The 14,563-nt window shown below is 30.2% G+C and overlaps 3 protein-coding genes across 3 annotated transcripts; all 3 read right to left on the bottom strand.

The window, feature by feature from the left end:
• Positions 1–3,769: 3,769 nt before the first annotated feature.
• Positions 3,770–5,452, bottom strand: LOC126842349 (BTB/POZ domain-containing protein 9-like). Its single transcript, XM_050579283.1, has 3 exons — positions 5,361–5,452; positions 3,987–4,176; positions 3,770–3,927 (listed from the first exon to the last, which is right to left on the bottom strand). Exons 1-3 carry the CDS (start codon positions 5,438–5,440, stop codon positions 3,835–3,837), a joined length of 363 nt encoding a protein of 120 aa, XP_050435240.1. The 5' UTR covers positions 5,441–5,452; the 3' UTR covers positions 3,770–3,834.
• Positions 5,453–5,482: 30 nt separating this feature from the next.
• LOC126842418 (BTB/POZ domain-containing protein 9-like) lies at positions 5,483–9,482 on the bottom strand. Its single transcript, XM_050579429.1, has 8 exons — positions 9,370–9,482; positions 8,785–8,899; positions 7,605–7,688; positions 6,994–7,123; positions 6,620–6,850; positions 6,266–6,542; positions 6,074–6,203; positions 5,483–5,780 (listed from the first exon to the last, which is right to left on the bottom strand). Exons 1-8 carry the CDS (start codon positions 9,416–9,418, stop codon positions 5,483–5,485), a joined length of 1,314 nt encoding a protein of 437 aa, XP_050435386.1. The 5' UTR covers positions 9,419–9,482.
• A 1,954-nt stretch (positions 9,483–11,436) lies between these two features.
• Positions 11,437–12,389, bottom strand: LOC126842348 (BTB/POZ domain-containing protein 9-like). The gene is made up of 4 exons (XM_050579282.1): positions 12,163–12,389; positions 11,975–12,083; positions 11,629–11,818; positions 11,437–11,568 (listed from the first exon to the last, which is right to left on the bottom strand). The coding sequence occupies exons 1-4, from the start codon at positions 12,212–12,214 to the stop codon at positions 11,476–11,478; spliced, it is 444 nt and encodes a 147-aa protein (XP_050435239.1). The 5' UTR covers positions 12,215–12,389; the 3' UTR covers positions 11,437–11,475.
• Positions 12,390–14,563: the final 2,174 nt, after the last annotated feature.

Here is a 14,563-nt window from a genome sequence, read left to right as displayed (position 1 = left end):
TGGTACTTTACCTAATATTATAACAATATAATAATTTTTGGTGAAATTTCATCAAAACTTCTTTGCATACTAGAATCGTTTTCTGTTAAACAAATAGATCAGTAGGTTTACCTATAACATTAGCACCCTGGGGGGCGTATATCTCCTTGACCACCCCCTGTAAATACGACACTAAAATTAATCTAAAATGATTATTTATATAATTGTGTTTTCTTCTTCGTTTATCGTCATTCTATAGACGCCTTTAAGACATTTTATCATTTACACATCATAAAAGGGTTATTTTTTCCTTTAAAGGAGAGACAGTACATCATAAATATTTCTTATAGCACTTGGAGACTGGAAGACTAATAGAACCCACATACATTAACCTATTAGTTAATATTTCGTTGTATAAGAATAATCATTTCTTGGGATATCATTAAGATTAAAATATAATAATATCAAATCGTATTATATTATTTTATTTTTACTTGTTGTATTTTAGATATTAAGTGTTGTGTAATTATAGCACAGATGTAATAATTGCCGTGATCGTTCACTTTTAATTTTTATTTATTCACGTTTTGGGTTCACTGAGCCCTGCTGGGTTTTAGGGATTTCAAAGTAATTATTACTCAACTGAGCGATGAAAACTGTGAAGTATAATTTTTAAAGCAGATTTAAATGAATGGTACATTGTACAAGTGTTGAGTTCTATTTATTTAGCAACCACGGTAATCAGTCTAACTTTTGGGGACAGGTTTTTTTTGCAAACTTGTTGTCAGATAATCAAAGGAAATTTCGGTTTTCAGAAAGTCAACGATATGGAGGCCAAATAAGGTAAACTATGTTTTTATTCTTTAGGAAAAATTTATGGAGAAAAAAAGTTATAATTTTGTTATCGACATATAATACTTTTCCATATAATTACTTTTATATTATAGTATTTTAAAAATTAATTTTTTGTTTTTAATTTTTTTGTTGAAATTCATCCAAAATTTCTTTGAATATACGAAGAGTTTTCGATTCAACAAATAAATTATTAGGTTTATTTATACAATTCATGTTGTTATGTTTATAAAACAATATAGAGCCATATGTGAATTTTAATTTGAATGTTATATATATTTAATAAGCAAAAACAAATTAGAGTAACATATTATAATATGTAAAAAACCACATAAAATCCATATAAAAGAAGGTCTTCGGGCGAATGATGGCGCTATTTACGACCTAAAAGCCGTATAATCGACCACGATTGTTTTGTGGGGGCGTCAGAATCTAGCGATACTGGAGCAGGTGTCACCAAATGTACACTTTTAAATAGCAAAAAAAAAAAAGTTTTGAACAGTTTAAGAAAAATTTCTTAGGTTAATTATATTACTTCGTCTTTTTTTGAAGTGTGAACGGCACTAATACGTATATACACTATTGGCGTAGGATCAAATCTAAACAACTGCCACGATCGTGCCGGCTTCTTAAATTTTAATTTATTAAATTAAGTTGTACTTCAGGCACAAACAGTACACTGGGCGCGAGCGGTCAGCTTACTGGCCGCGGTTATCTCTGTGGATAGGGGAGAAAGAATAATTCTAAGGTTACAAGCCAGTCGTAAAAAGCGACTAAAGTGTGGACGTTGAGGCCGAACGTTAAGTCGCCTTTCTACAGGACCACTTCACATGTGACATACCTTCCCCAGCCCGCAATTAGCGCCTAGCGTACTAGTCAGGCACAAACAATATAATAATTAAATAACAGAAACCCAAGTAAAAGTTAAATGTTGTGTAAACGATTACCTCATTGAACTAAGCACATACGGTTGGGCGAGTTGAACCTTTAAACAATCTGGTTGTCTTTTGTTTACAGCTAAATCCATAGATGGTAAAGCAACATTGTACTTTGGAGCTAATAGAATTAAAATCACTCATTAGACAAATATGTTTTTTTACATTAATAAATGGAGGGGTTCAAATTGTCCTTACCCGCTAATCCGTTTTTTATTTCCACTAAGTGCAATTGGTCTGTATTGTACATGACTTTCAAAAAGTTAAAAGTCTTATTACTAGTATTATTGGTGCCAACAATTCGAATGTACCGAACAAGTATTCGGTTGATCCACAAACGTTGAATTGACCGACAATGATAATTTGAATGATCTATTACACGCAACCATTTGAGCCTATCTTTTGATACTTCAATGTAATAAGTGTAAGAACTAAATAGACAAATAAGTTAAAGCAATTATTTAAAAATTATTTAGTGAATAAGCAACATGTTTTAATACAAGAATAAAATATTGATATTTTATTTGTGAATAAATTAAATAATATAATTTTAATTTTGTTAAAGAATCTATAAGTGAAGCACCAACGAAAACTAATTCGTTCAAATAAAAGGTCGTGTAATTTTTTTATAAATTAAGTTATTAAAAGAGCAATATAATTAACATATTTTTGATTATGAATAAAAAAACGATATTTTAATTGTGAATAAATTGAATTCTCGACTAATCAAACCGCACGGAATATATCCAATTGATTAGCATACGCCGTGTCACGATTGAGAATTAGAAGTAATGCGTCCTAAAAAAAAAACAATTTAGTCACAACTGACTATGTAACACTAGCATTATGCAATTTTTATTATAAAATATCATTACGTGAGTCAAAGATAGAGAATCATCTGATTGCAATACGTCCAAAGCATGAATGTCGATAAAATTAAGTGAATCGATTTCTAGTTCTTTGATTTGACAGTAAAGTGCCACACCAAACAACGTACTTACAAATAATTTTACCCTTAAAAATAAAAAAATACAAAATACGTGTATTACAAAAATAATCGTTTTCTGAATATTAAATATTTTTTGCTAATATATTACATAAAACACAACCAATAGACCGAACAATCTTTAAAAAATGCACATCCATAAAAAGTAGATTTTTGGCTTTTAAATACCGGCCATTTAAGTCTACTGTAAGTTACCTCAAGAATACTTAAATCCATTCGACCGGAATAAATGTACTGGAGAAGTATTTTAACTGAGGTTGCTGATCCTTCTTTTATTGGCACCTCTTTTTTATGTGATTCTATATGACCACCATACAGTAATACGCCAAAAAATATAAACAATATTAGCATAAGAATGCATTATGTTCCCTACAACTAAAAACACACATTTTATAGAATACAAAAAGTTTATACAATAAGTCATTTCCAATTTACTCTTGTTTAGCAAAACTATTTAAAACAATTAATTTGATATATTTGTATAGTTATGCTTATTAAGTTGTTATTTATACTTTTTTAGGCCCATTAAGTAAGGAATATCGTCTAGTCAAATAGAAAGTCCGGAGACTAAGAAAAGGGAATTTTATTTATCTATATGTATTAATACCTAGTAGGAACACATAATTCTTTTTTATATAATAGCATGGTCCATACGATATGTTTAAAAGTATAAGTATAATTTTATAACTAAAGTAGCATTTATAAGAATGATTCATGGATATTTGATTATACATAAGACTTGACATTCCATAAGCACGGTATGGTATTCGTTGGAAAATAGATTTAAAAGTCCACTAACGGAACATGTAACCAACTTTCTTATCAAATGTCGATCCAAAATCATTTATGGGTTGGAAAATTTTTCTAATTTATAATTACAGGTAAACGCGTACCACACTTGTGATGTTTATAAAATAATATATAGCCATTTGTCATATGTGAACATTTATTTGAATATTACTTATTAAGCGAACAAAATTATAAGTATAATTATATGAAAAAGAAACCAATAAAATCTTTATAGAAGTAGACCTTCTAGCGAATGATGGCTCTATTGACGACCTAAAAACAAAATATCGACCGTGACTGTTTTAGCGTGGCATTGGAATCTTGCGATACTTGAGCAGGTGCCTCAATAAATACTTTTTTAATAAGCTGCAAAAAAAAAAAAAGTTTTTAACATTTTAGAAAAACACTCTTATTGATAATATTACTTTGTAATTTTTTAAATGGCGAACGGCAGTAATACGTATATACACTATCGGCGTGGGATCAAATTTCAACAACTCCAACGAATGTACTGGCTTCTTAGATTTATCCACGATCGGTACCCAGACTTCATTATTGACCGAAACATGAATAATGTAACCACAAGTTTCGCTGTCGCCATCATTAAGCAGAATCCTATAAACAATTATAATACTAAAATAGTCCTGATCTATTTTCCAGAGTTAACCATAAATTATTTTTAGCTTCGATGCAGAGCGGCGAAGGTACTGGTTTTACTCTGTTGTGGGGTTTTTTTTATCTGTATACACTGTAACTTTTTTAATACTGGGCCAATTCCTTCGAGTATCAACTCTATAAATCACAATTTTCATCTTATTAAAGTAAAGTTGAAAACATTTACTTCTTAACAGTCGAAATTTGAAAATAGAAAAAAAAAACGTACGATTTTTAAGTTAGAACTTTTACTGGCTATAATTTCAAGACAAAGAGTCAGATCGAGTTGAAATTTATAAGGAATATTTATTTGGTAGACCCGCACACGTCATTTGTATCTAATTTAAATTAAACCCGTTTTCCACCCCTCTAGGGGTTTTTTTTTAGATTTTTAACCGTGATTTTAGGACCTTTAAGTTGAAAATTTGTCACTTGTCAGAACTCATATGTATACATAGCATATTAAACAGACAACAAATTCGGCACAACAGTTTTTTTTTAATTGCCGGAAAACTGTGTTTCCGCAAATTGCGTATATTTTAACAAAAACCCCTAATATCTTAGAAAAATATTTATCAAATTTTTTTTTTTATTTACTTTTATTTATAAGAATTCCTGTAGACATGTGACCTCTCCGTCACCTCTTTTCTGTGATTTCTTTATGCCTACGTTTTACTGTACTAAGCCTCTCGGATAAAATCACTTTTAAATTACGCTTTGATGCTTTTATTTTAAAATTTATCGGTCATTTCAAAAACGACACAAGTCATAAAATTGAAATTTTACATTAGCCACAAAAAATCTTCATTAATTCATAACTAGTTTTTGCAGTGATACTAATTTCTTTTTTGAAAAATTGGTGACATAAGTCGTTTTTAAAATGACATAATTTGTTACTTTCTAATTTTGCTGGCTTACACTGTGCTTGGTTTGTACTGTACTTGTTTAAAGATAGTAACTACAGATTTGCATCGAAACGTTTCTTCGAAAGCGATTTTATCACTTTCAGGTTTATAAATTCCTGTAAACCTGTGACCTCCCAGTCCCCACAATGCCCCGGCCCCACTGTACTAGTTTTTAAATTATAAAAAGTTGTATTTCAGGTATTAACCAAAGAAAAAGTTAAATATTATGTAAACGGTTACCTTAATGAACTAAGCACATATGGTTGAGCGAGTTGAATCAATACACAATCTAGATCTGATTTTAATATAGCCCAATCCATAGTTGGTAAAGCAACAAGGTACTTTGGAGCTAATAAAAAAAATCACCTCATTAGACAAATATCATATTTTTTATAATATTCAAGGAATAAGAACGTATTCTCCTTACCCACTAATCCGTTTTTTATTTCCACTAAGTGCAATTTGTCTGTATTGTACATGACTTTCAAAAAGTTAAAAGTCTTATTACTAGTATTATTGGTGCCAATAATTCGAATGTATCGAACAAATATTCGGTTAATCCACAAACGTTGAATTGACCGACAATGATAATTTGAATGATCTAATACACGCAACCAATCTTGCCCATCCATTGATACTTCAATGTAATAAGTGTAATAACTAAATAATCAAATAAGTTGAAACAATTGTTTTAAAATTAATTAGGGAATAAACAACATGTTTTACAACATGATACGGGCTTTGGATAGAGAAAACTGGAGGCAAGGCTGTATTTTGGGATGGTTCTAGTGGCCGATTTACCTGAGGATAAGAAGAAATTAAATTCTCAATTCATCAAAATTATTATTATTGTGTTATATTATTTATGATAAAAATATATTTTAGTTCAAATTTTTATTAAAATAAAATTATAATAAATCTTTTATAAGAAATATTGATAAGTGAAACCATACATTGCTTGTTTGTTGCTTAATTCCATTTCAATGTAGTTTATATTAGATGGATGACCCAACATGATCATGGTACCACCGTCAATTTGAGAAAGCTTATTGGGAGTGCCAACAGCGAAATTCACATTGGGCTCTAAAGAATACAATAGTTACTACTGACATAATTTGCATAAGAAATAATTGCATCAATCATACCTAATCGTCCTCGATCACTATATTCTTGTGGGAGGGAGTCTAATCTCAATTGTATTACATCCAAAATATTTCTATTCGATCGAACAAGATCTGATCTTTTAACTTCAGATAGTTCTTCATCATTCATAAGCTGATATCTGACTGCACATAAAATTTTAGTTTTAGCTTCTGGATCAAGTTCGTTTTTTTTTTTTTTTATCCATTGACAAACCACACGAAATATATCCAATTCGTTAGTATACGCCGTGTTATGTTTGAGAATTAATAGTAATGCTTTCTAAAAATAAAAAAAATCTGTCTCAACTGGCTATCTAACAAGAACAATACTGATATTTAATAAGCAATTATTATTACGGGCGTCAAAGAAAGAGAATCTTTAGATTCCAATACGTCCAAAGCATGAATGTTGATAAAATTGAATAATTTGACTTCGAATTCTTTGATTTGATAGTAAAGTGCCACAGCAAACAACGTACTTACATTGCTTACATCGATTTTACTCCACAAATACTCACACAGAGAAAATTGTAAGTTTGTAAAACCAAATACATTCGATAGAATTAATAAATCCACAACAACTTTACTCTACAAAATAAAAAATTACATAACATGTGTATGTAAATAATCGTTTTTCGAAAAATATATTTAATTTCCAATTTAATACATTATACACAAAAGTACTTTTTGGGGGTTTTTAATACCGGTCAACTAAGTTGACTATAAGTTACCTCTAGTGTACTTAAATTTATTCGACCAGTATAAATATACTGAAGAAGTACTTTAACTGAGGTTGCTGATCTTTCTTTTATTGGCACCTCCTTTTGACCGGCTTCTTTATGACCGCCACACAGTAATGCTCTAAAAAATATACACAATATTATTACAAAAATGCAATACATATGTTCCCTACAACCAGTAAAGGACCGTGTGTATAGGATACAACAAATGTGTTTTTACACTAAAATTCATTTCAAATTTATACTCATTTAATTTTAGTTTGTTATATCATATTGGTCAGCATGAAATAAGTTTTTCGATCTGTTTAAACAATTTATATACCTATTGGATAACGTCCGTATAATCAATTTAAATTAGGCAAGTAAACTAACAATTTTACCTTTTTTTTATAACATTTACAAAACATTAAAAATCTTAAGGCACCTAATGCCTCTGTTTTTTTTTTCAAATACATTTAGGGTACTTAATTAGGAAATTAGTGGTACCGTTTAAAAATTAGCAGACCTATGAAAAGAATAAAATTGACAAAATGCTTGTATGTTATGCTTATTAAGGTATCATTACTAACAGAATAATATACTAAATGATAATATTTGAATACCTGAAATAAACACTGCGTGAGGCTAACACATTACGATGGGCGTAAAATCGTGTATTTTCTACAACTAATATAACATCAGAGTCCCTAAAATAAATATTAAAATATATTATTAATATACTTATAAATACTAATAATAAATAATAATTTATGTACAATATTATTTTTTTTAAAAAGTTTAGTTAAAAACTCCTCTGTATTCGTATACGAAATTGGCCATAGTTTCATTTATGGACACAGTTGATAAAAGGCGCATTACCCTAAAATCAGGTAACCGAGATATCATGAACATATTGTTTCCCTTAATTGGCATGTTTACCCATGGCGTCAGATCCTTGTGCAGCCCTAAAGGCAACGAAGAAATAAATGCAATTCACCAGGTTAAATGAAAAATATTGATGTCATTAGATGATAATTGCAGTAAGGAAACTAATTACTCAAATTCACCAATAAATCTTAAACAGCATGAGTCAGTAAATAAAAATGGCAGGAAAAAAGTAAAAGTAGTAAAAATATAAATTTTTTTATTGAATTCATCGATATCTTTATGGACAAACTGTACCTTAGGATTAAGGAAAACATTGTTGAGAGTTACGTTCAGGTTTACCGTTACAATAATTTACATTGCAACTGGTCATCGAGGTGTGGGTACACAACCTAGGTCTTATAAAGTACAAGCTAAAATGGTATAGGAGAAATAAAGAACATATTATCATGTCTGGGTTGAAAAATATTGATGTCATTAGATGATAATTGCAGTAAGGAAACTAATTATTCAAATTCACCTATTTTTCTTAAACAGCATGGGACAGTAAATAAACATGGTAGGGAAATAGTAAAACTTAAGAGATATTTATGTTATTTGTTGATAATTAGTATGGTTTGAATATCTCATTCTTTTATTTCAATTTTGTTTTTCATTAACAATATTTATTTTATTTGTTTTTGTATGTGAGAATATGATATCTTGTATGTTTTGTTTTTGACAATTATTTTAATTTACTAATTTTAATTGTTATAGTAGACAGCAATATTACAGTTTTGTCATACGTTATCATATATTGTAATTACTCTAGGCACGCACACGTAATATTGTAAACATAAAATACAATTTAATGTTCTTTACATGCAATTTAATTTTATATTATATATGTATTTTAAAATACCGTAGTATAACACATACTTTTTGTTTAGATACAGCTGGCTATAGTCGATTTCCATTAGGTGAGCGTGATTTATTTGCTCAGGACCGACCGGATTCGACGAAGACGACGCATGCCCAGTAGAAGAAGAAAAAGCTAAAAAATAAAACAGATTTTTTAAACAAATTTGAATAGTTTATTTACGACATGACTTATCATCTTAGCCATTTGATTTAGCATTTTTTTAGTTTTTTAAAAAAAATAATAATGATAGTTTTATTGCGTGAGTGCAGCGTTGTTTTATATTTTTAAAATAATTTAACAATATAAGCACTCAATATACAATTAAGGACAAAGCCTGAATATCTTCCGATAAACTTGTTGAAAAATATCTAAATAAGCTCCACTTCAATTAGCCTCTTTTTTAGAGTTTATCTTAAACATTATAGCTAGTCAGAAAAAATGTTTGTGAAAAAATAAGTAAAAACGTTTTGGGCCATCTTTTAGTGCGTGAATAGATAAAGATAATTTTCATTATTGTGTTCAGAACTAACTGCTCAAGATTATATTCTTCGATTATAAGCAGAAAATTATTTATGTAGACGTGTATAAAATATATGACATACCTGGAGTTGACTTTAAAACGATGAGCGCAATAAAACAAACAAACATCATTGTATTATACGTGTTAATATGGTTTATGAATTCTATACAAAACGTTTATAAAAGAACAATTCGCCGTCCATAGTTATTGTAAGCCGACAGATATATTTTGTTTTGTTGCAAATATGGCACTATTTATTTTGTACACTTGATATTGTTTTTAACAAACAATTGTATACTCAACCGGTGTAGATTTTTTGTGTGACGCTTGAAAAAACTTTGTTGTGTAGAAGCAAACTTAATAGCGATAATACGAATATAGATGTTATTTTTCGAATCTTATTTTATTTGATAATCATTGTAACATGACCCCATTTATGATATTCAGCTCATAGCTTAAATCCATGCATAGTTGATTTTATATGAAACCTGACATTTCATAAGGAAATAAATTTACATTTGTTTGCGAAACAGGTACAAAATAGGTCCGAGAACACTACCTTGAGGTACTCCAGCTGATATACTCTTTCAGTTAGTGGTCGCCTCTTCGTATCTAACACGAAACTGTCTTTCAGTCAGATATGATTTGAGAAGTGCACACCACGTATGTGGAGCTGCTCTTGCAGTTTTAGTAATAAACCTTTGTGCCAAACTTTTTCAAAAGCTTGGGCCACATCAAGGAATACACCACAGCAATAATTTTTCTCTTCCAATTTTGTACACTTGACAGAGTTTTTGAACAAATAATTGTGTACACAACCGGTATAGATTTGTTGTGTGACGCGTGGGTGAACTTAATTGTGCAGTAGCAAATATGTAGTGAAGTTACAAATATAGGACACATTCAAGAAAAAACATATTAACCAATTAGTTAGAATTTCGGTTTTCAGAAAACCAACGAGATTGATGGATATTAATATTTAATCGTATAATATTATTTAAATTATTTTATTTAGGCTTAAGCGATCTAACTCTTGTCAGCCAACAGCTTCGGGTGAAGGAGCCGTCAAGAGAAGGGCACTCTCTTGTCCTAGAGTTGGGAAACCGGCTTTTAAGGGGGATGAACTGCAGAATGTGGTCAACTGCATAAGAATGTGGAAGAATTTTCGGATAAAACAACTCATTAAAGATCCAAAATGGACAAGTTTCTAGTATAAATCTTAGAAACCCTTAAACGGCTGTACTGATAAATTGTAAAAATCGATGTAATACTCAGAGAGTTCCAGGACTTGAACTTTTGAGTGCAATTTGGAGTGCTCTAAATCGAGTCAGAACAAGGAAAATGTAATTTTCTTTCACATAAATGGAATATGGTAGGTCAAGAACATATTTAGAAAACCTAAAGTTCTATGCTACCACAGTATTATTTTTATTTATTTTAATTATTATGAGCAGTAGAATCAATTGAACAGTTTATAGGTGTTTAAATAAATAATGCAGAAGTTATATGGACTTTAAAAAATAATTTTTTTTTTATTGATGTTAATTATTCGAGTTATTTTTCTATTTGTAATGTTTTGTTTGGTATCGTAAGTAATTGAATTACATATTTATCTATATTTATACTTATTTAGACACATTAACTTAGGAATACTATTTAGTTCAATAGAAAGACCTTAAACTAAGAAAAGGGAATTTAATTTATCTGTATGTATAAATACCTAGTAGGAACAACTAATGCTTTTTATATATTAGCATGGTCCATACGATAAGTTTAAAAGTATAAGTATACCTAATTTTTTGTTATAATTTTATAACTATCGTAGCATTTATAGGAATGATTCATGTATATTTGATTAAACATGAGACTTGACTTTCCATAAGCACGGTATTCGTTCGAAAATAAATTTAAAAGTCTACTAACGGAACATGTAACTAACTTTCTTGTCAAATGTCGATCCAAAATCATTTATGGGTTGGAAAATTTTACTTTTTTATAATTACAGGTAAACGCGTACTACACTTGTGATAATTATAAAATAATATATAGCCATTTGTCATATGTGAACATTTATTTGTGTGTATTATTTATTAAGCAAACAAAATTATACATATAATAATATGTAAAAAAAACCAATAAAATCCTTATAGAAGTAGGCCTGTTAGCGAATGATGGCGCTATTGACAACCTAAAAACAAAATATCGACCGTGACAGTTTAAGCGTGGAGTTGGAATCAGATGAGTCTGGAGCAGGTGCCTCAATATATACTTTTACAAAAAGCTGCAAAAAATAAAAAGTTTTTAACAGTTTAAAAAAATACTATTAGATTAATTATATTACTATGGCATTTATTGAAGTGCGAACGGCAGTAATACGTATATATACTATCGGCGTGGGATCAAATTTCAAAAAATGCCACAATCGTGCCGGCTTCTCGTATTTATATGCAATCAGTTTCCAGTCTTCATTATTGACCGAAACATGAATAAGGTAACCACAAGTTCGGCTACTGCCATCGTTAAACTGCAACCTATAAAACATTATAATACTAATATATTCCTGATATTATTGCCAGAGTTCATCATAAATTATTTTTAATAATAAAAAGTTATATCCCAGACACAAACAATATAGTAATTAAATAATAGAAACCAAAGTAAAAGTTAAATGTTATGCAACCGATTACCTCATTGAACTAAGCACATACGGTTGGGCGAGTTGAACCTGTATACAATCTATTTGTCTTTTGATTACAGCTAAATCCATAGATGGTAAAGCAACATTGTACTTTGGAGCTAATACAAAAAATTAGCTCATTAGACAAATATCATATTTTTTTATATTATTCAAGGAATAAGTACGTATTCTCCTTACCCACTAGTCCGTTTTTGATTTTGAACAAGTGCAATTGGGCCGTAGTGTACATGATTTTCAAAAATTTAAAAGTCTTATTGCTAGTAATATTGGTGCCAACAATTCGAATGTATCGAACAAATATTCGGTTAATCCACAAACGTTGAATTGACCGACAATGATAAATTGAATGATCTATTACACGCAACCAATCGAGCTTATCCGTTGATACTTCAATGTAATAAGTGTAAAAACTAAATAATCAAATAAGTTAAAGCAATTATTTATAAATTATTATTTAGTGAATAAACAACATGTTTTAATATAAGAATAAAATATTGATATTTTTTTTGTGAATAAATTTAATTCTTTTAATTAAATTATGTTAAAGAAACTATAAGTGGAGCAACAACGAAGGTATTAGGGGGAAAAAATATCAAAGGCAAAACCGTGGTTCAATAGGATATGTGAAGATGCAGTACTAAGAAGATAATTAGTAAGACGAGAATGGTTAAATGACACCAGCAATTAAGTAACGTTGACAAGGTTTAGAACACGCCAATGGGAAGCCAGCAGAATACTGAAATGTGAAAGGAGAAAATACATTCAAAATATATTAGAAACAGCAAAACTTGACTATAAAGGGCGTAGAGCTAGGGATATGTATAAGCGAGTGAATGACCTCTGAGGTGGATACAAAAAACTACAAATGAAGAGTTGGTAATCAAATTGGGTGATTATTTTAAAAAGTTATTGAACTATAAAGAATCAATTGAAATTTTTTATTTTCATCAGGAAATCCGAAAAGAACAGGGTTGTGAAGAACCTACCCTGGAGGAAATAAAATCGCAGATAAATATACTGAAGAAACATTATATCTCCCGAGGAAGATGAGATTCAGTCGGAACATTTAAAGAAAGGAGTAGAAGAAATGGCTTTATGATTAAGGAAGTTAATTTGGGAGGTTTCGCCAACAGCAAAAATGCCAGAAGGGAAGACAGCGGTGATTTGTCCAATACATAAACAAGGAAGTAAATAAGACTGCAATAAGTATCGCGGACTAGCTCTCTTAAATGTGTCTTATAACATTTTTTCCAACTACATATTGGCAAGGATAAAAGAAAAGTCAGAAAAAGTTATTGGCAATTACTAATGCGGTTTCAGGCCAGGGTGGTAGACCACGGACCAGATATTTATCCTAAGACAGATATATCAAAATAACTGGGAGTGCGATGGAGAAATAAACGTACATTTCATAGTTTTAAGAAGGCACAATATGAGAGTATACACAGAGAGAACTTAATCAATATCATGATGGAGTTCCATTTCCAGGAAAAGCTAATAAAACTGGTTGTCCTGGTAAGTCCTGGAGTGAAAATGACTACGAAAGATTTTTGGACCTATATATGACATGATAAGTGGTGAATAAAAACTAAGAAAAACCGATGTATTAGAAACGCTCTTCAATAAACCCAGTATCTTGGAAACGGTAAGGAACAATAGTGTAACAATTGGCTGGAAATGCTTGGCGTAGCCAAAAACCACTCAAAAGCATACTACCATTCTAGAAGAAAATTCTACTGGAAAAATACCGCTAGGAAGACCACGACTAAAATGATAGAACTAGGGAGTAAGGAATGACGTGGAAGCGTTAGGAGGAGGCTTAGACTGAAGGATACAGGCATCAGTTAGAGAAACTGGAGACAAGGCATTATTTCGGGATGGTCCTAGTGGCCGATTTACCTAAGGAGGATAAGAAATTACATTCTCAATTCATCAAAGTTATTGGTATCATATGATTATATTTATGATAAAATTATCTTTCAGTTCAAATTTTTATAAAAATAAAATTATATTATATCTTTGATTAGAAATATTGATACGTAAAACCATACTCTGCTAGTTCGTCGTTTAACTTCATTTCAATATAGTTAATATTCGATGGATGGCCCAACATGATCATGGTACCGTTGTCAATTTGAGAAATCTCATTGGGAGTATCTTCTGCGAAATTCACATTAGGTTCTAAAGAAAAAAGTAGTTACTACAAACATGGTTTATTAAAAAAATAATTGCATTAGGCATACCTAATCGTCCTCGATCATTAAACTCTTGTGGGAGAGAAACTATCCTCAAATTTATTGCATCCAAAATAATTCTATCCGACCGAACCAGCTCTGATCGCCTAACTTCAGACAGTTCTTCATCATTCATAAGCTGATATCTGACTGCAGATAAAATTTTGGTTTTGGCTTCTGAATCAAGTTCGTTTTTTTTTGTTTTTATCCAGCGACAAACCGCACGGAATTTATCCAATTCGTTAATATACGCCGTGTCACGATTGAGAATTAAAAGTACAACTTCCTAAAAAAAAAAAATTTCTGTCACAACTGGTTATCTAACACGAGCAATACTGATATTT

This window comes from Adelges cooleyi, unplaced genomic scaffold (assembly GCF_023614345.1).
Source record: "Adelges cooleyi isolate 19-005CV unplaced genomic scaffold, UGA_ACOO_1.1 ACOO_flye_CR_arks_rails_tigmint_CR_PRNA_519, whole genome shotgun sequence".
Taxonomy (NCBI): domain Eukaryota; kingdom Metazoa; phylum Arthropoda; class Insecta; order Hemiptera; family Adelgidae; genus Adelges; species Adelges cooleyi.
The sequence above is the reverse complement of the archived record's forward strand: the minus strand, read 5'-3'. Positions and strand labels throughout refer to the sequence as shown.

Bases quoted from the DNA above. Each gene is read 5' to 3' on its own strand.
- LOC126842349 (XM_050579283.1), bottom strand. From the start codon at position 5,440: ATGGATTGGGCTATATTAAAATCAGATCTAGATTGTGTATTGATTCAA. The intron at 4,177-5,360 runs GTAACCGTTTAC...AATTGTTTATAG, and splicing joins TATGTGCTTAGTTCATTAAG to GATTCTGCTTAATGATGGCG. The intron at 3,928-3,986 runs GTAATATTATCA...TTTTTTTTGCAG, and splicing joins GCCATTTAAAAAATTACAAA to CTTATTAAAAAAGTATTTAT.
- LOC126842418 (XM_050579429.1), bottom strand. From the start codon at position 9,418: ATGATGTTTGTTTGTTTTATTGCGCTCATCGTTTTAAAGTCAACTCCA. The intron at 7,124-7,604 runs GTATTCAAATAT...TATATTTTTTAG, and splicing joins TCACGCAGTGTTTATTTCAG to AGCATTACTGTGTGGCGGTC. The intron at 6,204-6,265 runs GTATGATTGATG...TGTATTCTTTAG, and splicing joins TAGTGATCGAGGACGATTAG to AGCCCAATGTGAATTTCGCT.
- LOC126842348 (XM_050579282.1), bottom strand. From the start codon at position 12,214: ATGTACACTACGGCCCAATTGCACTTGTTCAAAATCAAAAACGGACTA. The intron at 12,084-12,162 runs GTAAGGAGAATA...TTTTTGTATTAG, and splicing joins AATCAAAAACGGACTAGTGG to CTCCAAAGTACAATGTTGCT. The intron at 11,569-11,628 runs GTAATATAATTA...TATTTTTTGCAG, and splicing joins GCACTTCAATAAATGCCATA to CTTTTTGTAAAAGTATATAT.